Source organism: Sander vitreus, chromosome 19, assembly GCF_031162955.1.
Source record: "Sander vitreus isolate 19-12246 chromosome 19, sanVit1, whole genome shotgun sequence".
Lineage (NCBI taxonomy): Eukaryota > Metazoa > Chordata > Actinopteri > Perciformes > Percidae > Sander > Sander vitreus.
The window spans coordinates 20,523,046-20,546,742 of NC_135873.1; the positions used below are offsets into that span (position 1 = coordinate 20,523,046).

At 40.8% G+C, this 23,697-nt stretch overlaps 1 protein-coding gene across 1 annotated transcript in view; it reads left to right on the plus strand.

Annotated features, from left to right (window-relative positions):
• Positions 1 to 23,697, plus strand: part of sorcs2 (sortilin-related VPS10 domain containing receptor 2) — a 353,877-nt gene that overhangs the window by 310,784 nt on the left and 19,396 nt on the right. Inside the window, exons 11-16 of the mRNA XM_078276317.1 lie at positions 146 to 248; positions 4,100 to 4,176; positions 4,439 to 4,530; positions 7,630 to 7,737; positions 22,557 to 22,677; positions 22,773 to 22,906. Coding sequence (XP_078132443.1) covers positions 146 to 248; positions 4,100 to 4,176; positions 4,439 to 4,530; positions 7,630 to 7,737; positions 22,557 to 22,677; positions 22,773 to 22,906 — 635 coding nt within the window. The remainder of the gene's footprint in view (positions 1 to 145; positions 249 to 4,099; positions 4,177 to 4,438; positions 4,531 to 7,629; positions 7,738 to 22,556; positions 22,678 to 22,772; positions 22,907 to 23,697) is intronic.

Genomic DNA, 23,697 nt, shown 5'->3' on the forward strand with positions numbered 1-23,697 from the left:
CCATTTCACTGAAGTGATATTATTTTCTTGTATTAAATGCCATTGTTACAAATCCACTGTAGAACAATCTATTAGAAGGTGGCACAGTGGAGTATGATACTTTTATCCACAAATGAAAATGTCTCTACGTGTTTGTGTTCTGCAGCCGCACTGTCACCTCCATCTCCACCTTCGCTGGGCAGACAACCCCTACGTGTCCGGGACTGTCCACACCAAAGACTCTGCTCCAGGTCTCATCATGGGTGCTGGTGAGTCTCCTCAGCAAAAATAACGTATACATGTTTTTAAAGTCAGGTCTGTTTTATTCATATAGCCCAGCATTACAAATGTTTTCTCCAGGGGCTTTACAATCTTCAGATAAGGAAAAACTCCACGAAACAAACCTTTTAACAGGGAAAAATTGGAAGAAAGTTCAGAAAGAATAATATACTTTGGCATGGGAAGTGCAGGTGCTGAGGGTGCTGCAGCACCCGCAGCTTTTCTGTAAATGTATATCTATGTGTGTATGTATGTGTGTGTATATGTGTGTGTGTGTGTGTGTGTATATATATATATATATAGGGCTGTCAATTGATTATTTTTTTTTTAGACTCAACTTACTCCGGGGGTAACTAACTTCACCATGCATATAACTTTAGTCTTATCGAGAGAACTGTTATATTCTTCACTCTTTCATGTTACTAGATATAACAATGATAACCCAAACTACAATGCAATTTTAACCGTTTATAAGTCCAACAGCACCATGGCTAACACCAACAGTGGAAGCTAAAGTTACCCACAAGCCATCAGGTGTATCTCAACTACGGATCTGACAGCAGCCCAAAATACACAACAAGAACCGTCTGGAAGGGCTTTAATACTGACCTTGTGCATTTGTTATGATTGCATTAAACTCATCAAAAACTAGCGAGTCGGCTTTGCTAACACAGCCAAACATCAAGCAAGTGCAACAACACAAGACACGGCAAGCCAGGTAATAGCACTTATCCAGCAGCAAGATGGCCAGATCTGCATCTGTCTTGCAGCCTTTTATTTCGCAAAGCTGCCGCCAACACATAAAAGCCAGTCTGAGATCAACTTTTTTCTGGCGGCCTCTTGCTCGGCAACTCTTTCCTTTTCTCCTTTAGCTTGTTGTTGACATGTCAACAACCTCTTTGCTCTTTTCACCTATGACATGATTTCTCTAGAGCAGGGCTCCAGAGTGACGGTCAAGTGTGACTAAACATTCTCATTGGTCGACAGTGTTGGGCAAGTTACTTCCAAAATGTAATACATTATAGATTACTAGTTACTGTCATTTGAGAGTAATTAGTTATATTACAATATTACTGTCTCTGAATTGTAATGCTTTACACTACTTTTGCGTTACTTTTGAGTTACTTTCACCAAAATAAAAGCAGAAGTATGACTTGGCAGGTAGCTTGTGAATTTCACCATAGGATCAACAAAGTCTCAACTTCATCCACTATAGACATCATCATTTCTTCATATTATATTGTATTATTAATCTGAATCTGCAAAGTAACTAAAGCTATAAAATAAATAGTTAAGTAAAACGTACAGTAGCCTACTTGACTCTGAATTGTGGAGGAATAGAAGTAGCCTAATAAGTAGGAGAAAATTAAAATACTCAATTAAAAGCACCTTACAATTGAATCAAAGTAGCCTACGGTATAGTTACTTTCCACCGCTGATAAAATGTAATGATATGTGTAGCAAGACTAAACATTAATTCCCGACATGTTATCTGTCAGTCGCTCGGGCAGAGATACGGTTCTATCAAACCTCCAGGAGAGCTTCAACTCCTTCCGAAACCTCCAATTACTCCTAAACTCTGGAAAAACCAAGTTCATGCTTTTCAATAGATCGCTACCCACCCCTACCTATCCGATTAGCATTACCACGCTGGATGGGTTGGAACTAGAAAATGTGGCGGTGTACAAATACTTGGGTGTCTGGTTAGACAGTTCCCTCTCCTTGGAGCAACACATAGACCACCTTCAATCTAAAGATAAGTCCAGGCTCGGCTTCCTATTCCGCAACAGGGCCTCCTTCACTCATCCTGCCAAACTCACCTTGGTGAAAATGACAATTTTACCAATTCTTGACTTGATGTCATTTACAGAACTGCCTCAAATTCTCTCCTGAAAAAAACTGGATGTTGTCTACCATAGTGCCATATTTTTTTTAACAAGAGCCCCTTCTAACACCCACCACTGCAACCTCTATACATTAGTTGGCTGGCCCTCGTTACACACTAACTCACTGGTACCAACTCATCTACAACCTGAGCTCACTGGTCACAATAGCTTTACCCACCCGCAGCCTTCGCTCGAGCAGTTATATCACCTAAAGCCCACACCTCCTTTGGCAGTCACTCCTTCCAGTTCTCAGCTGCAAATGACTAGAATGAATTACAAAAAAAACCTGAAACTCAAAATCCTAATCCCACTAAGTGCCTTTAAAGCACGTCTGTCTGTGCTCCTATCCGATCACTGTAAGTGTTAACTACTCTCCATATCCAAAATTCATGCACTGGTTTTTGCACACCCTGTTTTTGCATACCCTAATTCCATTATCTCTGTCATGCCCCACTGCATTTTTGCTCAGATGCACATCTGCACCTGCCCTTTTGCACCACTCATCTACTCTTCTGTATATTGATTGATATATTATACTCTTCTGTATATTGTATAATTCTGTTATATTTGCACTAACTGTATATTGACTCTTTACTACATTCAGCATTCGTATAGACTGTCTTTCATATTTACTGCGTTATTTCTGATCTACATCATGAACTAGACCACGACCTGCACTAACTGTATATTTGCTCTTCATTACGTTTTAGCTTCTTACAGACAGTAGATCTATGCATATTGCATTATAACTGTTCTAAATCACTAACTGGTCCACAATTTGCAATATCTGTATTTTGACCCTTTAAGCGGTGATACAGACCGTCTATTAATGTATACTGTGTTATCACCATATCACTTTCGCATATCCTTCGGCTTACTTACACCACACATTTGTGCCAGCTTTGTAATGCCTACTTAATCTGCACTTTATTTAGTCTTTATGTAGCATATTGTATTCTGTACTCCTGTATTGTATTGAATGTGAAACTGTATGTTGTCTCGCACGCTTACGTTTTTCTTAGCCAGGTCTCCGTTGCAAATGAGAACCTGTTCTCAACGGCCTACCCGGTTAAATAAAATAAAAAAACACTGATGTTGGCACTGACAGGACACAGATGTCCCTAGCCTACCGTCTCTGGTTCTGACCACGGGAACAGTGACGAGACAACTCGCTTCAACGCAGCGTAAACAACTCCTGAAAATAATGTCCATGTCGCAAATGTTTGCGTCTCTGCAGTCTTCTCAACCACCGGATCCAGCAACAGGAAATAACACTCACAGACTTTTTTTTTTCTGTGCCGAAATGTTTCACGTTGTTGGAGAATTCTTAAAAAAACAACCACCACTAAATGTTGCGTTAAAATGCGTTGTAACTCACGTTACTGAGATTGTAACAAGTATAATATTTACGAAATTTAATTAGTAATGTGTTTATATTACTGCGTTACGGCAAAAAGGAATACATTACTGTGTTACTTTTGTAACGCGTTACTCCCATCACTGTTGGTCGCACCGGTGCCCCTGCAGGTCTGTCTCTGTGTGTGGATGTGTGTAGCGTTGTGTTTAGAGCATAGACTGTATAAAAAAATAGACATGGTAGCCGTGACCTCACCCATGACGTCACCCAAAGGTTTCTGAAGAGTCAAAATAATGCTTTAAGAGGGCGGTTACGTCCCACCCTTTATTTCCTTTCCCCCGCTACCACCATTCTTTCCATTCGGTAAATTGCTTAAAGAATAATCAAAAAGTAAAGCCCCTAAAATAGTTCTAAGAGGGATATCCTCAAACCTACTGTACTGCATTTGACTTTGTCTTTGTTTGGTTATTTACTGGCTAGTCTCCTCACATCGGTTCTCTCCACTTCTATGTTCTTCCCTGACTGTTTTAATTCTTGTTGTTGCATGCCTCATATAAAACTCCCTGCCTGCTTTTAAAATTCTTGATCTCTCCCTCAGGTAACCTTGGCTCCAAACTAGTAGAGTATAAGGAAGAGATGTACATAACTTCAGACTGCGGGAAGACGTGGAGACAGGTACATTCTCTTCGTCTTTTTCCCTCTTCACTCCCTCTTTGCTGTTCCTAGCCTTCTCTACACTTTCCCTCTCATCATCAAAAGTCAAATTTTAGATCTGTCCAGTTTTCTTTTACTCCATACTGTACACCAAAGTATGACTTGTACCAAATTAAGAACACTTCTAAAATGTTAACATAATTTGGACTGACTTATAACAATATATTATTACATTTAGTAATAGGATTTTCTTGTCATTTTACCTCCAACTTTCTACTTTAAGGTTTTCGAGGAGGAGCATCACATCCTGTACCTGGACCACGGTGGGGTCATTGTTGCCATCAAGGACACCTCTATTCCACTCAAGATACTCAAGTAAGATTACTGTTACATTATGTCAACATATGAATAGCAATCCTTAATCCTATCCTATCCTTTAACAGGATGAGATATTATTTAAGCAATATCACACGAGAGGAGTACTGTTGTACTGAATATCATCACTGCTTTGCTTTGGTCAAAGGCACAAGGCCTTTTTGCTTTTATACAACAGTTCTACAAGCGCCAATTATTAGTTAACAGTAAAAAGCGAAACAGATTATGATTGGTTTGTTTTTTAAATAGTAATTTGTCTCCGCCAACACTGGACTAGGACTAGACTGTTGTCCAGCAGCACATAAACATTTTCCTCTTCACTAGCTTGTTACTTTTTGTAAGCTAGGTCTACATACTGCAGACTAGCAAATTTGTATAATGACCATTTATTTGTGAAACCAGTGAAATAAGATTCTGTTGTTGACAGTTGCTATGGTGTCATCTGTGATTCCGACGAGTTGAAAGGCAACTTTTTTTTTTCCAACCTGGACCCTGTGTTCCTATGTTTTTATGTCTAAGTGACTTTGACATTGGTCCAGTATTAAGACTGCTGCAGTCGGCAGCGGCAAAACAAGCTACAATGAAACTTAATTCATTTCCGTCCACAAAAAGTGCCCACTGTACCACTGACTGCTCAGCTGATCGTTCTAGTGTCAGTATAGAACTAATCCCTACAGAGGATGACCTTTAAGGTAACTCTCTGGGGTCTAAGGGTGTTTTCAGACACAGAGGATTTTGGCATGCTCTGATATTGTTGTCAATTTGAACAAATCTAAGCAGTATTTTTAGTACTTTTTTCTATTCAGCACAAGTTCAGCTAGAATACTATCTAAGTACAATGTATTTCATGATTGTACTTGTTGTAAAAAGTAGTTTTAGAAGTATGCCGGAATTTGTGACTGTTTTGGTCCCTTGAGGTGATTGTGTGAAGTCTTAGCAGAGTTTTAAGAAAGTCTTAAATTCAATATTTTAAAAATAAGGCCTTAAAAGTCTGAAATTTCATTCACAAAGTATTACATTTCCTTTACACAGGTATTACATTATATATTATCCTTTCGTAGGATTAAATAAATTCACATTGTGTTATATCAATCTACTTTTATTTTCGTAATGATTTCATACTATTTTATTTTATATTTAGGGCTGCCAATCGATTAAAAAATGTAATCTAATTAATTACATACTCTGTAATTAATTAATCGCATACATAATTAATGGTGCCTGAACAGATACTTTTATAGTGCCCATATTATGAAAAAACACTTTCTGGGATTTGGGGTGTTCTTTTGTGTCTCTGGTGCTTCCACACACATACAAACTTTGTAAAAAACCCATCCATGCTTTTCTGAGTGAGATACGGTTCCTGAATGTGTCCTGCCTTCAGTCTTCGAGTGAGCTGTTCAAAATCGGCATGGCTTGTGACGTCACAAGCCGAAACGAGCTGGCTAACCGCAACCGTTAGCTCGTAGCATTAGAATGCTAATGCTAACGCTAGCATGCTACCTCGTTCTCAATAGCAAAGCACTGCTACAACACACACAAGTTCACCATAATCTACAAAAGAACTACTTCCATGTGCGCCCTCATTTAGAAGAAGTCTCCCAGCTAATCCTGCCTTTTAACTGACTGAAGGTGGAGAAACAGCCTTTCTTTTACTGTCTATGGAGCTAGCTAGCTGACATGATCTACATCTGAGCTACTGAGCATGTGCGAGTGCAATCAAAGATAGTACAGAAGAAGAAAAGAGGTCTCACTCTGTAGCTAAAACAGAGACCAGCTGAAAAGAGGATCTGCAGCAGTGAGAGAGCGGGGCAGTACAACAAAAATATGGTGTTTTTTGAAAATTAAACCATGTAAACCTATTCTGGTACAACCTTAAAATACAATCATGAACCTGAAAATGAGCATAATATGGGTGCTTTAAGAAAGTTAAAAAAAAAGGGTACTAAACAACAGTCGGCTTGTTTGTTGCTAAGGCCATATGGTCAAAATGAAATGATTTAATAATAATGTATAACAATAACAATAACTTATTTCACTAGTAAATTGCTGTTGAACGACAAAAACAACCACCTGATAGGAAAAGGACATTTACAATAACTTCAAATGCACCACGAGGCTGTAGTTTACCAGTTTCATTGAACGCACCGTCTGTGTTGTTTCTCCGACGGCAGCTGCAGATTGTTACATCCCGGTGTTGAATCCTCTACAGTAAAACACAGTCACACTTTACACTGTTTAGCGTTAGCTGTCAGCATTTTAACCGTGTTTAATCCAGCTACTAGCTAGCGGTAGGCTAACGTTAGCTGCTGTCGAGTATAGTGTTAACTAGCTAGCGGTAGGTTAACGTTAGCTGCTGTCGAGTATAGTGTTAACTAGCTAGCGGTAGGCTAACGTTAGCTGCTGTCGAGTATAGTGTTAACTAGCTAGCGGTAGGTTAACGTTAGCTGCTGTTGAATATCTATAAGCAGAAGGAAACTCCGCTAGCTGTGCAAAGTGCAATGGCAAAACACAATGGTAACGTTAATGTGTCCACCTCAGCTGAGAACGGAGAAATGTCTGCCGTCCCTACTGTGTATTATATTAAATATTTCCTTTAGAAATAATTCATAATAATCAGACACACAAAAGAAATCCCCCATACGTGTAATGGACTGTCCATTAATTCTTGTGGAAAGCTAAAGTGACGAGCAACTTAAGCCTGTCAAGTTTTTTTCTCTCTCCGTAATCTCTTGAATACACGATAGCAGACAGTCGATTAGGATACCTAAATAATGATTATTGTTTTCATTATATTTCATATCACACATCTGTTCTCCTGTAACTTTCACCAGCAAGAAGGTATATAAAATAAAAAATGCAGTGACGACATCCTTGCTGCGGGAGTGTCAGGTCACCGCCGGTATTGCGTTGATGCTGTTTTCATCACAGCCCTTGTTTTAATTGACAAGGGGCAGGGTTTGAAAGATGGTCAAATCCTAGGAGTGTGGTGTTTCTTATAGTCATTACTAACTCTAGTGCAAGGCTGTTCTAAAAACAACGATGGCTCATTGAGACTTATTAATGTGGTGATTGTGAACACTGTCTGTTTCTTCACAGATTTAGTATTGATGAAGGACGGACTTGGACTGTTCACAACTTTACCAGCACCTCTGTGTTCGTCGATGGACTCTTAAGTGAGCCAGGAGACGAGACCCTGGTTATGACGTGAGTGAAACCCCCATTTCTAAAAGAAAAATGTTAACTTTCAAACTGCTGTTTGAATAATAAAATGAAAGTCATAGGTGCAGTTTAATCTTAAATGGTCTGAAGACATCTTGACAGAAACACTTCCAAATCTGAGCTTCCATTACAGGATAAAGTGTACATTCTAGTATATTGACTCAAGAAATCTCTGTGGAATGATAAATTAAACACACAGTACATCTCCAATAGGTCAAACCTTCTGTCAACCTTTTACACATCCTAGAGCCCTGCCGGCCCACACACTACATTCAAGGGAGCTGAAATTTCTCTCCCATCACAACAATTCCCTCTCGGTCTGTTGGAGCGGGGTGCCCAATTTCGTGACGTTAACAGAAGCTGGTCACTCTTGATTTCCTGCAAAGCTGTCCTCTCTCTCTTCACCTCCAGAAAGTTTGATTGCCGTTACAGCAGAGGTTGATGGGAGAGGAGGCCTTTATGCATGCTCTGCTCTCCCTCCCTGTCTCACTTTTCTCCACTCTGACATTTTATTACTAGGTGCAGAGCATTTTTGCACTCCTGTGCACTGTGTTTCGGTCTCCCTGTCTCTGCTGGACTCTTTGTCAGGCTCCACTATGCTTAGTTTAGCACAGCAGTCTAGGGCAGGTTGTTTTAGTAGCCGGTCATGCACTTTTTATTTGGCATAGGTTATTAGATTGATTACATTTATTATAGAAATGATCGGTAGTAGGCTTACACATGTTATTTATAGGAATTAGGCCTTGTGTCAGTCAGTCAAACCCTTTTCAACCAGAGGGACATATCATAACCATTTTGTTTAATTTTGCACAGACATTCGTAATGTCTGATCTCTTGACTCTCCATCTAGCACTCTAGTAATGGGCCTAAACTTTCCATTTGCCCAAGACTTGAAAGTGTATTAGGAGTAAGTGTACAAACAAATGCTGACTGTTAGTCAGTCTCAGCTTTAACTTAATACTTATTTAACAGTTATTTAAAAAATCATGAAATACATTTTACACACCATTAAACCCCAGAGGGTTAATGCTGCATTGCTAATCTGCTAACATGTTAAATGTGTGTGATGCCTTTTTCCATTTCAGAATTATACTATGCTAACATGACAGCGTGCTAAATCTTACATTCTAAACATTTTAATATACAAGCTGTGGACAACACCCAATGTTTACTTGTTAACATCCATAATAGGCCTAAGATGGTAACCTTAGGTCTATAAAGGTTACCACCTATATAGTCTCTATCGTTGCTGTTCATTCACGGGTTAGTTTGGTCCGCCGGAAGTTCTGCCGGGTGTCCCTCATTTTCAGCCGGATGTCCCTCACCTTCCTCTGTCTCTGTGTTGGCATTCTGAACTCCAGTCGATTTCTGAGGACTATGGTTAACTGCTCCTCTGATCTCTGCAGGGTAAATCCAGACAGCTAGCTAGACTATCTGTCCAATCTGAGGGGGTTAGGGTTAGGCTAACCCTAACCCAGATACACCGATGTGATTGGTGAAGCTTGGCTACAAGGGCATAGATCATTACTCAATGCCAGAGTGACTCACTTAGCAAATTCAAATTGTGCTCTCGCAAGAACTCTGGATTTCCGTGGTACTGTTTACCTCCGATGCTTAAGGAAATTCCAGGTACCCCCCATTAAATACACATCAAGAGTGTCCCGACGGGGAACATTACTGTCTGATATGGAACCAGCACCGAATAGGACCAAAAGGCCCTGCAAAGAGTGGTTAGTTTGGCTGAACAATAAGTGGTGTTGCAAGAAAAAAGGCTATGAGAATCATTAAAGATCCCAGCCACCAAATAAATAACTTAATAAGCCTTTTCTCCCTATTAAGGTCGGGAAGAAGGTACCGGATACAACAGGCTGGCACTGAGAGAGTCAGGAAGAGCTTTTACCCTTAGGCCACTAGAATCCTAAATTAGGTCACTGAGCAGGCTACACTGAATGTGTAACATATGCAGACCGTTTGCATGTATGTGTCTGGCTACACCGGGCATGACGAGCAGAACATGAGTGGTGTGTATGCGCAATGGAGAGCCGCTCTACAAAGGTAACATCGGGCTTGTCTTCTATTCACTGGCGGACCTTTTACACAGAAACGTTGCTGCTATATTAATGTTGAGTGAGCTAAAATGTACTTTTCCTCACAATAGTGGTTCAGATTTAGGGACAGCAAAGTTTGCAACAACTACTCAAAGCGCTTTTACATTACATAGTACAGGAACCATTCACACACATTAATACATTGGTGGCCGAGGATGCCATACAGGGGTGCCACCATCAGATAAACATTCACACACATTGACACACCGGTGGCGCAGCATCAGGAGCAATTTTTCTGTGCCTTACTCTTCTGGTGAAAATTAATACTACTGAATATTGGCACAAAATGTTGGTTATCAGCAGCGTCTGATATTGTTGATGTAGCGTTCAAGCGTTCCTCTTCTATGTTTAAGAAATATAGTTTCTCCCTCTCTTTTCCCAATCTCTTCATCAGTGAGTTAGCTGGAGTGAGACTTGTCACATCATCTCAGACTCCAGGCCTTGGCCCAGAGATAAGGCCGGTTCCCAGCTGTAATCTGCTGAGAAGGGCAAAGAGATGGCCACACACATCGACAGACAGGCAGTACCACACAAGGAGAAGAAACTTGAACACTTAAACACACAATTATTTGTCATGTGCAAGACACACACACACACACATACATATCTGGCTCCAGGGTCAGCAGCCAAGGAGGGGTGTTGAGAGCAGTTTATGTCTGACAGATTAGCCAGGGTGTCACGTCCAGCTCCCGCTCTTAATTTGCGTGTTTGTTTGTTTTCATGGACTTCCTGTTTTATTTTGAAATAGACTGTCTTTGTTCCAGGTCACTTGTCTTCCCGTCTGTGTGATTACCTGTCCCTGCCCTAATGTGTCTTCCCCAGTCCCAGTGTATATATACTCCCCTTGTTTCACTTACTCTTTGCCAGATTGTTAAGGTACCTCGTGTGTCTCACTCTCCAGCGTCATTTCCCAGTGTGTATTTGTTCCAGTGTTACCAGACCTTTTGTTTTGTACTTTTGACCACGTCTTCTGCCTGCCGATTTTGTACAGTTGCCTGCGTTGTTCTCTGGAAAATGAACGCACTTGCCTTTTTACTCTGTGTTCTGAGTTGAGCCCGCCATTGTACCCTGACACAGGGTTTATTTCCTTGCCACTGAGTTTCGATTTCTGACGGCACCGCCTGCCATCCCATAATGAAGTCTTTGAGCAGTGATTTAGCACCAAGGACAGGTGGGGGAAGCAGAGATTGTCCACCACTCATACTAATGGCTGCTGGACAAATCAGAGACTGGACAGACTCAATGTGCTTATACTGCACATGCTGCTGTCTGAGAGCATCATGCCATTTTATTGCTACTGAAAAAACATTTTCACTATTGTATTTCCCTGCACCATGCACTGTAATGAACATCCTTTGAAAAACAAATGCCTGCATCTCTCCTGGAAATGACTTGCAAACATATTCGTGGTAATGTTTGCTCCCTCTTAGCTCTTCTATTTATAAGACTAAAGGAAGAGGTTTTCCACTGTTAATGAATGTTGATTTCTTTCCACTTAGCTGATTGGAGTTGTGTTTGTTCACTAATAGAGCTCCTATGGCTGTGGAGTAGCTTCTCAAACTTGAAAAAAAGTGCTAACAAACAAAGCAATAGTTGATTTTTAAACTTCATGCTAAAAAATAACTGATTTTACTGTGTGCAAGATGAGCAGTAACGCACCATAATGTACATATCTGGACTGGGAGAAAACGTTCACCGAAATACTAGACACATTTTCTCACCAACTACTTGTGGTATATAGATCAGATTGTTTTGGTGTCATGTCAGGCATGGCGCCAGGATTTAAATTTCAAATAAACGTCTGATTATACCACACTTGACGTCTTTTTCTAAAACATTTTCAATGCTGAAATAGCTTTTAATTTACCTGTATTTATCATAAACGTCACATATATTGCTCACATAGCGTGAAAATAAAACAGTATCTGATCTATCATGTTGATGATCTAACATTTATTGCAGGAAGAAAGAGGGATCGACTGCTGGGTGAACTAGATGAACTTAAACAAAGATAGCGGCGCACTGTGCTGTCAATTCATAAGCTTGTCTTAACAGAATCAGTCTATGATTTGAAAAACAATTAAGACAATCAAGTCATGCAGGGATTTTCAGCTCTCTCCCGAGTTGCCTACATTGTTTTCTAGGTTGTTCTAGTCTTTATAGCAAATGCATTTGCGCTGACTGCAACTGCATTCTAAAACATGGATACACATTCTACACAGCTGGAAACTGACACGTTACTATAGCCAACATAGAGCGCTGGCAAAACCTGAATACATATTTTTAATATAGGCCTATATCTTTATATACATTTTATCTTTGACTTTTAGTATTCTTCATAAGTTTGACCACGTAAATGTGAGTGAAGGCAAGCTTGAGCGCAGTCCATTTCTGAGAGAAAAAAATTGCATGCTGCTACAGTTTGCATGCTCTGCCGCATCATGGATTGCAAAGCACACCTGACTACAGGAGCCACTTAGCTCAGAGTTATTGCAGAGTCACTTTTTGTAACTTGAGTGAACTCACCCTTTCACAACCAAGCATGAAAGGGACAGCATTAACAATACATAGTTTTAATGAGCAAACTAATCGAATCATCGAACTTTCAATTCTATTTTATTTGTAGTGTCAATGTCACGTTTCAGCTGGAATAGTGAGGCTTGGACCCAAATGCAGTTAAAAATGTATTAACAAAACTACAAACAAAAGTCCAAAGGTAGGCAAAATTTACTCGACAAATAAATACAAGGTAAGCGTACCAGGAAGCAGGACAAGAGTAGCCACGACAGGTCAGGACACGAAGATACAGAACAGCACTAACAGGCAACAGAATAAACAATGATCCTACAAGAGACAAAGACAGAACAGGAACTAAATACACCAGGTAACGCAGACTAACACTGGACAGGTGACACAACAGGTGAAACAAATCAGGGTGGGGCAGAACAATCAAAAAAGGCTGGAAACAAACAAAGACAGGAAGTAACTGGACAAGACAAGGGAGACAAGACAGACTACAAAATAAAACAGGAAACGGAACATAACAGAAAAACAAGACTACCACAATAAGACGGAACAAAATACCAAAACCCTGACAGTCAAATCTTAACAGAAGTTATCCCATGAAACTTTACAGACAGGATCTAGACCACACACTCTATAATTTACAGAGATCAAACAATTCCCCCAAGAGCAATAGCATTTGGTGTGACAGTGGCAAGGAAAATATTCCTTGAGGCAGAAAACCTTGAACGGAACCTGGCTTCAGGTGGGCAACCATCTGCCTCCAGCAGTTGGGGGGCAGAGCGAGAGAGAGAGATGCACAGCAACTACAATGATACAATAAATAAGTACAAAGACGTGACTCATAACTGAGAAAAGCTGAAACTGAAACTTTATTCATTAATCGTCACACACACACATAGTACCATGTGAACCAGTGAAATGTCATTACTGCGTTCAACCCATCCTTAGTAGTAGGAGCAGTGGACAGCTATACATACAGCATCTGGGGAGCAACTTAGGGTTGAGTGTCTTGCTCATGGATATTTTGACATGTGGCCAGAGAAGCCTGGGATCGAACCACAATCTTGTGATAGTAACAGTGGGTACGAAATGTTCTGACTGACACACAAGGAAAAGACAGCAGCGTTCAGAATGGTAGACATTACCTGTAAGACATCACCATCTAGTGGAAAGGATGGGGTGTTAGCTCTGGGAGGTGAAATAGGAGTACTTTTTTTCAAGGCTTTGCTCCTGTATGATTTTAATGTAGAAGAATCTATTCATACAGTATGTATAGTAATAATCCACATGTAATATGCTCTGTGTGTTGGAGCTTTCAATGACTGCATCATATACGGAACATCATAACCAGAATTTCAAAGGAAGCCAGCTGTTAAGTGGACAAATAAATGCATGATGACTTGAGTCTTTGAAAAACAGGTGATTTGGGATTTAAATGAGGTTAACCAGTCCTGCCTGTAATCCAACTTGAATGCTGTTTCTGTATTATTCAAAACATAAAGCAAAGACTAGGATACCACTGATTTGATTCAATGGCCAGGTTCGGGGTGGATGAGGACTTTGTGTTGTAATTGCTGAGGAGAAGGGAAAACACCTTTAAATACAGAGCAGAAAATAGTATATAATAGTATTTTGTTATTCATAATTGTACTGTATGAACAAATTTTCAGAACACACATTATACCATCTGATGATGACATATGATCATTGAGAACAGGCCTGGATTGGCTAATCGGGAGAAGCTATAAAATCAAAATCAGAATCAACTTTATTGGCCAGGTTTGCATAAACAACAAGGAATTTGACTCTGGTTACTCTTTGCTCTCAAAGTACAACACTCCCTTAACATATAGTATGTAGTAAGAAATATAAAAATATGTGAGGGGTCTGCAGAGATTTTTGCTGCCCTTTTTCTGACCCTGGACCGGTACAGGTCCTGGATGGAGAGATGGAGGGAAAACTGATAGAAAGCGCAAAGGCGATGCTAAAAACGCGAGAAAAAAAATAAAGGAAAGCTCTAGAAAGTGACGCGGCTGGGTGTGCTAAACTGAGCAACTTTTTCATTAAAACCAGCGAGAGTGAAACGCCAGATGAAGACAATGACACGGGTAAGCTAGTTAGGAGCAGTACAGGATGCTAGCGGCAAAACATAATACAGCGTTGTCTGCAAACCAGCATTCATATTTATGAAACTTTTTCTTGTAGCTCGTCAGCAGCAGCCACTAGTCCAGTCTGCTGCTTACAGGGACAATGAAGAGACCGTACCAATCACCAGCCATGAGCTCATAACTGCAGAGTGGGCAGGCAGGATTGCTCATTGAGTGAGTGAATATTAATAAAGAGTATAGTGTAGACCTGCTCTGTATTAAAAAAAAGGCCATGAGATAATTAATGATGCCAGATGATTCTGCACTACATGAATGAAAGTGACTCGACTTTGTAAAAAGGGGAGATTTGTACTGTGAATTATGACAATTTTTAAAATTTGATTTAGTGTCAGAAACAGAGTCAGTAGTATGCAGGGGATAGCTGCTGTCAGTGTGGAATTAAAAAGTATTTTTATTTTATATTTTTATTTATTTTATTTCATTTTAAGGTTTGGATATCTGTGAACACTTATTTGCACAGAAAATAGATGATCATATTGTTGAACAGCATTGTGTTGTTGTAAAGATGGTAAATGTTATAAATCTACATTGTAAAGCAATATTTGCAGTGAATTGGAAAGGCTGTAGAGAACAGTGTGCTATTGCAGACCTATATACTAAAGTTTTAATTACATTATTTTAATATAATCAGTCGTGAAGTAAAGTAGGCCAGTCTAAGGCATGAAACTACCGGCCCTGATTGAGATGCTTTTTTGAACTTTTTGCCCCTTAAATTTCAACATTTTGGGAAATTTTAGATATTAATTTGCCTTTTTACAGGTTATTTGGCCAGGGGTGTAAAGTAAAGCTCAAATCCACTTCTGTCGTAGTTCCCGCTATAGTAGGTATTTTCAGGACTACATGTTGTGATGACACACACTCACACACAGACTTACAAGGTGAACACAATACCAGCATTGTAGTCACTGCTGGTAAAAATGCTATTGCTAGCTAACAATACAGAAAAACCGCAACATACCGTTGGGACATTTGCTGTTTGGGACAAATAAACACATGGTCCAGCAGTCAAATTTGTAGGTGGGTTGAAACTTTGTGGATTTTTTAACAATTGGTCCGACATGGTCAGAATATGGAAACTGGGACTTACTCCTGGAGCCAAACCGGTCAGTGTATATTTTGGTCATTCGATTTTCATTTCATAAACAGGTATTAAAAAACAAAAAATGAATGGTTATTTGATTTTCGTTTTAAAATACAAAATTTGAAATTGAAATACAAGGCGTTTTTTTCCTTTTCATTGTCAAAAGGGGATGAGAGAAATTTAAAATTTTCTATTTCTTATAACAAAAAATAAAATCACTCAAATAGAAACGAAAAAAGGCCCGTTTTTTCATATTCAGAGACCGGATGTTGTCATTTCCAATGCAACAGCGCCAGTGTAGGCTACCACTGTCAGTGTTGCTTTCAGCCCAGGCTAAAATGACTTTGAAAACCCAGCTATACTCTTGATAATGCTTGGAGGGACTTTTATTTCATAATGTCACATTTCTTTATAACCCTCTCTTCCTGCCTTCCTCTGATTCTCTGTCTCTACCAACTGGCAAACCAGCTGAGGACTTGACTTTCAGTTCACAGCTGTAACGTTACTGTTACATTAACGTTACCGTACAGCGCCAAAGTCTGATCCCAGCAAACTTTCGGTTGCTGCCGTTAAGCTTGCTGATCTGGCAGAAAGTCACCGGCGGTTCGGGATCAGATCATGGGGATCAGACCTCCGGTGCTGGGTCTAATGTTATAATGTTCACTGCTGCCGCTGCAGCTAGCTAGCAGGTGTAACCTAACCTGTGACCTGGGTCCCCGGTTCGCTCTGTGTTCGCTCCCCGGTGCTGACTGACTCTGGTCCGTCTGCAGAGCTAGCGTTACCCGCTCTAGCTAAGCTGGGAATCGGACCATCTGCTGCGCTCATGTTCATATTTTCTTTTCTTTGCAGATAGTGATATGCTTTGATGCACTGATGTCAGACAGGCTTGCTAGTTGCTTTTAGTCTGAGTCTGTGAGATAACCAAACTTCCTTTGAACATAACGTGCAAATAAATAGACGGAAATAAATAAAAGTCCCCTGAAATAAATATATATGTAAAACATATAGGCTATTGAACTATAATGACTAATATATATGTATGCCTCATTTATGTATTTCATGATGTATTTCATAGCCATGTTTATGTAAAGAGGTGCAAAAAACGGATGATCAGTCGCTCAGGAAGTTAGGCTATAGTTTCCCTCAACTGCAGCCTGGTTTAAAGCTAAACTGGTCGGCTCCACCGGTGCTAGTCATGGATGTATTAAGAGAATGTGCTACTGCCTTGAAAATGCAACATCCGGTCTCAGAATATGAAAAAATTGGCATTTTTTCATTTCGGTTTTGTGATTTAATTTTTTGTTATATGAAATTGAAAATTAAAATTGAAGCATGTTTTAAATTTCCACATTCCCTTTTGACAATGAAAAGGAAAAAACGCCTTGTATTTCAATTTCAAATTTTGTATTTTAAAATGAAAATCAAATAACCATTTTTGGGTTTTTTTTTAATATCCGTTTATGAAATGAAAATCGAATGACCAAAAGATACACTGACCCAAACCTGATTCAATTCATTTCAATGAACTTTATTTATCAATTAGGAACTATATTTGTGCAGAGCATCAGTGCGTTGAGGGCTGTGTCAATCCGTTTGGTGTGGTGGGAGTGGCTTCAGCTTAAGCATGCATATTCTGCTGTGGAGAAGCACGGGGCTAGGGCAGTTTCCATGGATGGTTGGTGGATCGGGGCCCCACTTTGAGTTTACCAGTTTGCGCACGATGTTGTTGCGAGTGTTGACCTTGGCTTTGGTGTTCTGAAGGTGAGTTTTGAAAGAGTTTTCTGTCGAGTGTGACTCACACAGGTGGGGGTGGTTGGAGAGTTTGTGGCCATCCCATGAGACGTTCTGTTCTTTTTTCGCATCTCGATTTTTAAGATGGAAGCTGCATAGTTGGGTTTTTGATGGGTTGGGTTTCAGGTGGTTGTTATTGTAGTAGGTTGTCATCTCTTGGAGGGCACCTTCCAGGACAGGCTCAATCTTCTGGAAGTTCTACTGTTGGGTGGTGATGCAGAGATCATCCGCATAGATGAAGCAGCGGCATTGTGGGGGAAGTGGTTGGTCATTAGTGTATATGTTGGAAGAGGAGGGGGGACAGTACGCTGCCTTGTGGTAGGCCGTTCTTTTGTGCTTTCCATTTGCTCTTCTTGTCATTTAATTGGACAAGAAGCGACTGAGGAGGCTTTTGATGATTTGGCACAGGTCGAGGTCGCCAGTCTTGTCAAAAAGTCATCATGGTCAGTGTCGTAGGCAGCGGTGAGGTCTATGAAAGCTGCTCCGGTGATGAGTTTGCACTCAAAACCGTCCTCAATGTGTTGGATTAGGTAGGGTTAGTAGCTGCCCAGCACAGGCGCGGCCAGGACGGAAACCAGCTTGATCTTTAGTAAGCTTAGGGTCTATAAGTGGCATAAGGCATTAAAGCAATAGCCTCTCGTAGAGCTTGTAGGTGATGCAGAGGAGGGAAATGGGTCTGTAGCTCTTTGAGGATGATGGATCCTTTCCAGGTTTGGGAATTGCGACAGTCTTGGCCTTTCTCCATACTGGTGGGATTGTTTTCTGTGCCATGCATGAGTTCAGCATTGCTAGGAGCCAGGTCTTTGCTTTAGGTCCCAGGTGCTGTATCATTTCCGCCAGTACGTCATAGATTCCTGCTGCTTTCCCAGGTTTCAGCGTGCTAATTGCAGCTTCAAGTTCTTGTAGATCAAAGGGTTTGGTGAGGGCTCTGGCTGGTTGTGGGTGGTCTGGTACCGCTGTCCGGCGGTATGGTATGGTCTTCACCGAGGAGGCGGATTGTGGCCTATGCCTTCCTGCTGTTGTTGGTCATATTGGTGTTTTCTATCAGCTCCTTCCAGAGTTGCCTTCGACTTTGTTCAACAGGATCTCTCCAGGTTCCGTGGTGGAGGAGAAAGGGTCCTCATGGTATGCCCTATGGTAGGCTTTCAGTAGATCACTGGATGTTTCCGACAGCCCGGGGATGTACTCGGTCTGGCATCCTCTTGGTATATGTCGCCTGACTGACCTTTTCAGCAGGTCTGTAAACATGTTATAGTAGTTGGGGTGTGTTGGAATGCTGGAGATGGAGTCTTCTGTTGGAATGACAGCCAGTCTGTCTTGGATTAACTAAGGTGATTGTTGACTCGGATCCTCTGGTGTCTGTCTGTCAGGAATGAGAGAATCCAGAGGATCAGGTACGGGTTGACATCAATCTGTAGCAGTTTTCATCCTACCAGGTGAGGTTGCACTGTGTTGACGACGGTAGGCTATTGTTACCTTCCACCGCTGATAAAATGTAATATTACGTGTAGCAAGACTAAACATTAATTCCCGACATGTTATCTGTCAGCTGCTCGGGCACATTGCTGTCGCCACTGACAGGACACAGATGTTGTCAGTTACCATCTCTGGTTCTGGTTCTGACCACGGAATAGTGAAGGGACAGCTCGCTTCAACGCAGCGTAAACGACTCCAAAAAAACAACTCCGAAAAATAATCGCAAATGTACCATCTCTGCAGTCATTTCAACCACTGAATTGTAACGTGTTACTCCCATCACTGATGGACACTATGAACGTTTTTTTCTTATCATCCATTTATTTTTAATATTATGTTTCGGGGGGTGGGGAGTATTTGTTTATGGGACTGTGTTTGTTACCTGTTGCCCCTTGGTGACTGATGTCAATGTCTGTCTTGCACATGGTGCAGAACGTGTGATGAGGTTCTATATACTGTCTATGTGAGGTAGCCTGGACATGTGGAGGCAAGGCCATCTCTCCTGTTAAGAAATCGTTCCGAAACTTTTTTTGAGGCGGTTCAGCCATGGCATGCAAGCCTACAGTTATCCGGACAGCCTGGCTTGCTGAGGCACTGAATTGAATTAAACGCGTGAAGCATTTGGCTAGGAGGGGTAGGTGGGTGGAGGGTTAAAATGCAGCGCTCTGATTGGCCGAAAGCTTTTCACTCCACTTATACGCTGTGGCTCAGCGGCAGAATCAACGTCATAGATGTAGATTACACAGAAACTGAAACTGGCGAAATGCGAGATGCAACAAAATGCGTACCTAGAGAGCAGCGAATCGTACAAGCGTACTTAAGGGTCAAAATGTGTGCCGAGTACGAAAAATGCGTACATGTTGGCAGGTCTGAGATGGTTTAAGATTTCCAGAGTGATTGGATTGAATGTTCTGACAGGGAGCGGTTGAGGAGATGACAAAAAACACCAGCCAGCTGGCTGCAGCAGGCGTTCAGCAATCGGCCACAGATCTGGTCAGGTCCTGGTGCTTTATTTCCTTTCATCCTTGTCAGCATGAGTTCCACCCCCTCTGTCACAGCTCCAGTTGTACTTGGGTAGGTAACATTGGAGGGAGCTCAGCCATTAGCTTCTCCGTCTCATGAGTACACAGTACTGGTCACACTTGCAGTAAAATTGGTATTTGAGGATGTTGAGTTGTTGTTAGGGAGGCCAGCCAGTGTTTTAACACCTCACCAGGCATCCCTGGCTTTACTTTCCCAAAAGAGTTACCAACTCTCTCCTTGTACCCTCTCTTTGCTGCTTTTATTTCTTTGTTTAGTCTATTTTGAATAAGTTTGGACTCAATTATGTTTCCTGAGTTGAATGCAATTTTCTTTTCATTCAGAGTTAATTTCATAGCTTTTGTAATCCAGGGTTTATTGTTGGAGAATACCTTAACAGTTTGTGTGGACAATCATTACCTTGTGAAGGTGATATAGTGAGTAACTACATCCGTGGCTTCCTCAATGCTGTTCCCTTGTGTTAACACCTCCCAATCTGTACAGTCAAAGCAGCCCTGTATAGTCTCAACCAGATTATTGTCTCAATTTTTCAACAGCTTCTTAGCCACGCCCTCTCTGCAGGTTTGTGCGGTAGGCAGGGATCATATTATGGTCTTAAGTCCTAAGTGGTGGTTTTTTATGCGTGCTTTATATGCATTCTTTACATTCCCATAACAGAGGTAAATTGTTCTGTCACCCCTGGGGGCACATGTAACATTGTTGGTAAATTGGTAGTGTCTTAATTATCCTGTAGCCATTAAAATCCCCTAGTATGAGAACAGAGGAATCTGGAGATGCACATTCAATCTGTTGAACAGACGCAATGGCCTATGACACGCGTGTGACGTTGCCAGAAGGGGGGGATGTAAACAAGTACTAGAACCAGCTGACCAAACTCAGGGGGGAGATACTTGGGTCTAAATGACAGAGGTAGCAGCTCTAGATCAGGTCTACAAGCAGATCAAGCTGGCCTCCTTGTACACCGACTGAAATTCATCCAGTTTTTTGCGTAAAGAGCGAACGTTGGCGAGTATGATATTGAGGAGCGGCAGACATTTGTGTGTGCCAGTGAGTCTCTTCAGCCTCTGCCTCACTCCCCATCTCCTTGCTTGCTTTCTCATTGGTGCTTTCCTCCGCCAGTGTTTATGGCCCCGGTAAGCATTGTCTCATTATCAATTCCCCACAGTTGTCCAAGTCCGGTGCTGGGTAATCCATATGCTGCAAAAGCAATATGTCGTCCCGGTTATACAGCAGAATTTCGCCACCATATCTCCCTGATACTGCCATTTGCAATCCAACTATCCAGGGCAGCAGCAGTCGCTGTCAATCTTCACATTCTACCATCACACTAGAGCTTTTACAAAATATTTTAGCAAGGCTAATGTTATTTTCGCCAAAAACGACTTATTTAGTTATTGTCGTGTTCTTTAATTGAGAGGAAGTCACAAAAGCCCCAACAGCTTATCTCATTTGACCTTTATTTATTATAAGTAATAAAGCAAAAGGATTACATGCTTCACTCAAATGCTTCCGCAATATGGCCCAGACTTCCAAGTTCAGACAGTTGATATTCTATTCTACTCCAGGGTGTCGCCTCATCCCATTGGTTGGTTGGGGCCAGGATTCTTTGGCCCTTTGCTTCAGCGCAATCCTGGTCTAATGACTTCTTCAGCCGACTTTCTGAAGGAGGAGCGTCCTAGTTCCCCTGTAACCCCTCACTTAGTTAAGAGATGTCTGACCTACAGGATGTGGCAACTCCCTCATGATATGGCCACATTCCTTTCTACTCTGAGAGTGGCTGTTGGACTTCCTTGACTTCTCTCCTCCAACATCTGCACAGAATACTGCAGTCAAAACTGAAGTCAATATCTGATACATCCCCATTATATTCAAAGAAAGTAATTATAACTGCTTAGTTATAATATAGAAAGTCATTATAAAAGATTTCTTTTACTCAGGGCCTTGGTGTGTCCTTGTTTTGCTGAATTTAGGCCCTTTAGCATGTTGACTTTTATTTATTTCTTCACATTACTTACATGTCTTCCTCGAGGAAAAACAGTCACACACATCGTCAAAGAGCAGTATCTGCCCTTTTGGTTCCACTTTTAGTATATGTGCAAGCAACTACCACAGGATCAGATAGATCGCTTCAACACAGCCAGCAGATGGCAGTGGACACTAATGGGCCATACATCCTTCCCTCAGATTCAGAGGAATCCATTGTCAGTCCAATCCTATAGGCCCTTGTAGTTTCCTTTTAATATGAGCATGGAGCTCTTTGTTCATATATGCACATTGATCAATATACATATTTTTACTACTATTTCAATGTTTTTAAAGCTTTATCTGTGACATTTCTATATGAAAAATTAATAGTATTTTTAAATAAAACTCCCAGTAAACAGTCAACATGTAAACAGAAAACATGGCCAAAACATGGAGATCGCCTGAGTATATCTTTATAAATTGTATCATAAATGTTTTATTGTAGTTGTAGTTTTTGATTTATGTTTCAACCCACGACAATGGTCATGAACTTTGAGTAGTAAAAAAACAAGTTTTGTTAATTTAGATTTGACATTGGTAGTTATGTTATTGGAATACAGCTGTTTTGCATCGTTTGTGTGTTCGCAGTGTGTTTGGCCACATCAGCTACAGGTCAGACTGGGAGTTAGTCAAAGTGGACTTCAGGCAGTCTTTCCCCCGTCAGTGTACTGAGTCTGACTACGTGTCCTGGCAGCTCACAGACCTGCAGGTAATGCACACACACAAATACGGTACAGACACACTTAATTAAAGTACATTTATGCTTTTAAAACTGAATTGTCATTTCTATATGGTCACCCTCAGGGAGAGAAGTGCATTATGGGCCAGGAAAGGAGTTTCCGGAAAAGGCAGGACACAGCGTTCTGTATCAAAGGAAAAAGCTACACATCAGCTCTCACCACCAAACCCTGCCAATGCACCGAGCAAGACTTCAACTGGTGAGCACTCCACAGATAGATAAATGACAATAATAGATTATTGTATCTGAAAACTGGAGATATATATATATATATATATAGAGATATATATAGAGAGAGAGAGAGAGAGAGAGAGGGAGAATATATATATTTATTTATTTATTAGGGATGTAACTATGCATTGTGAATCGGTTAAAAATCTATTTAAATGTGTAAAGATTACAACCATTGAGATAAAATGAATTTAAACTGCCTAGGGCGTGACGCTAATTAATATACAGCAGGTAATGCTAGCCTACCATTGGGTGGTAACATTAGCTGGCTTAAACATGGTTAAAATGCTGACAGCTAAACGGTGTAAAGTGTGATTGTATTTCACTTACAATAGTTTTAAGTTTTTTTTATGTTAGTGTTATTACATTTTAAATCAATCATTTAAATGTAACCATATGCTCTGGGCAGACGGGGTTAAGTAGCGTGGGAGCAGTGGCCAGGTGCTCCCAGTTATCTCGTTATCACCGCGGCCCAGTACCTTCAAGTGCACAAGCATTCACACAGCACAAAGAACAAGGCCACAGGCTCTTTGGCTGTCACAATGACAAACTTAGTATTTAAATGTGCACAATTTGAATGCATAGGTACATGTATACCATCACCTATCTATCTATTAAGTGTCTATTAAAATCATATAATGCTCTAAATTAGTATTAAACTGGACGTGACCATACTAAACCTACGTAATCTCTGTTTCCTCCGGTGCATCCAACCATTATTTTCTTAGACCAGCACATTTCGTTGTGTATGAGTGGTTC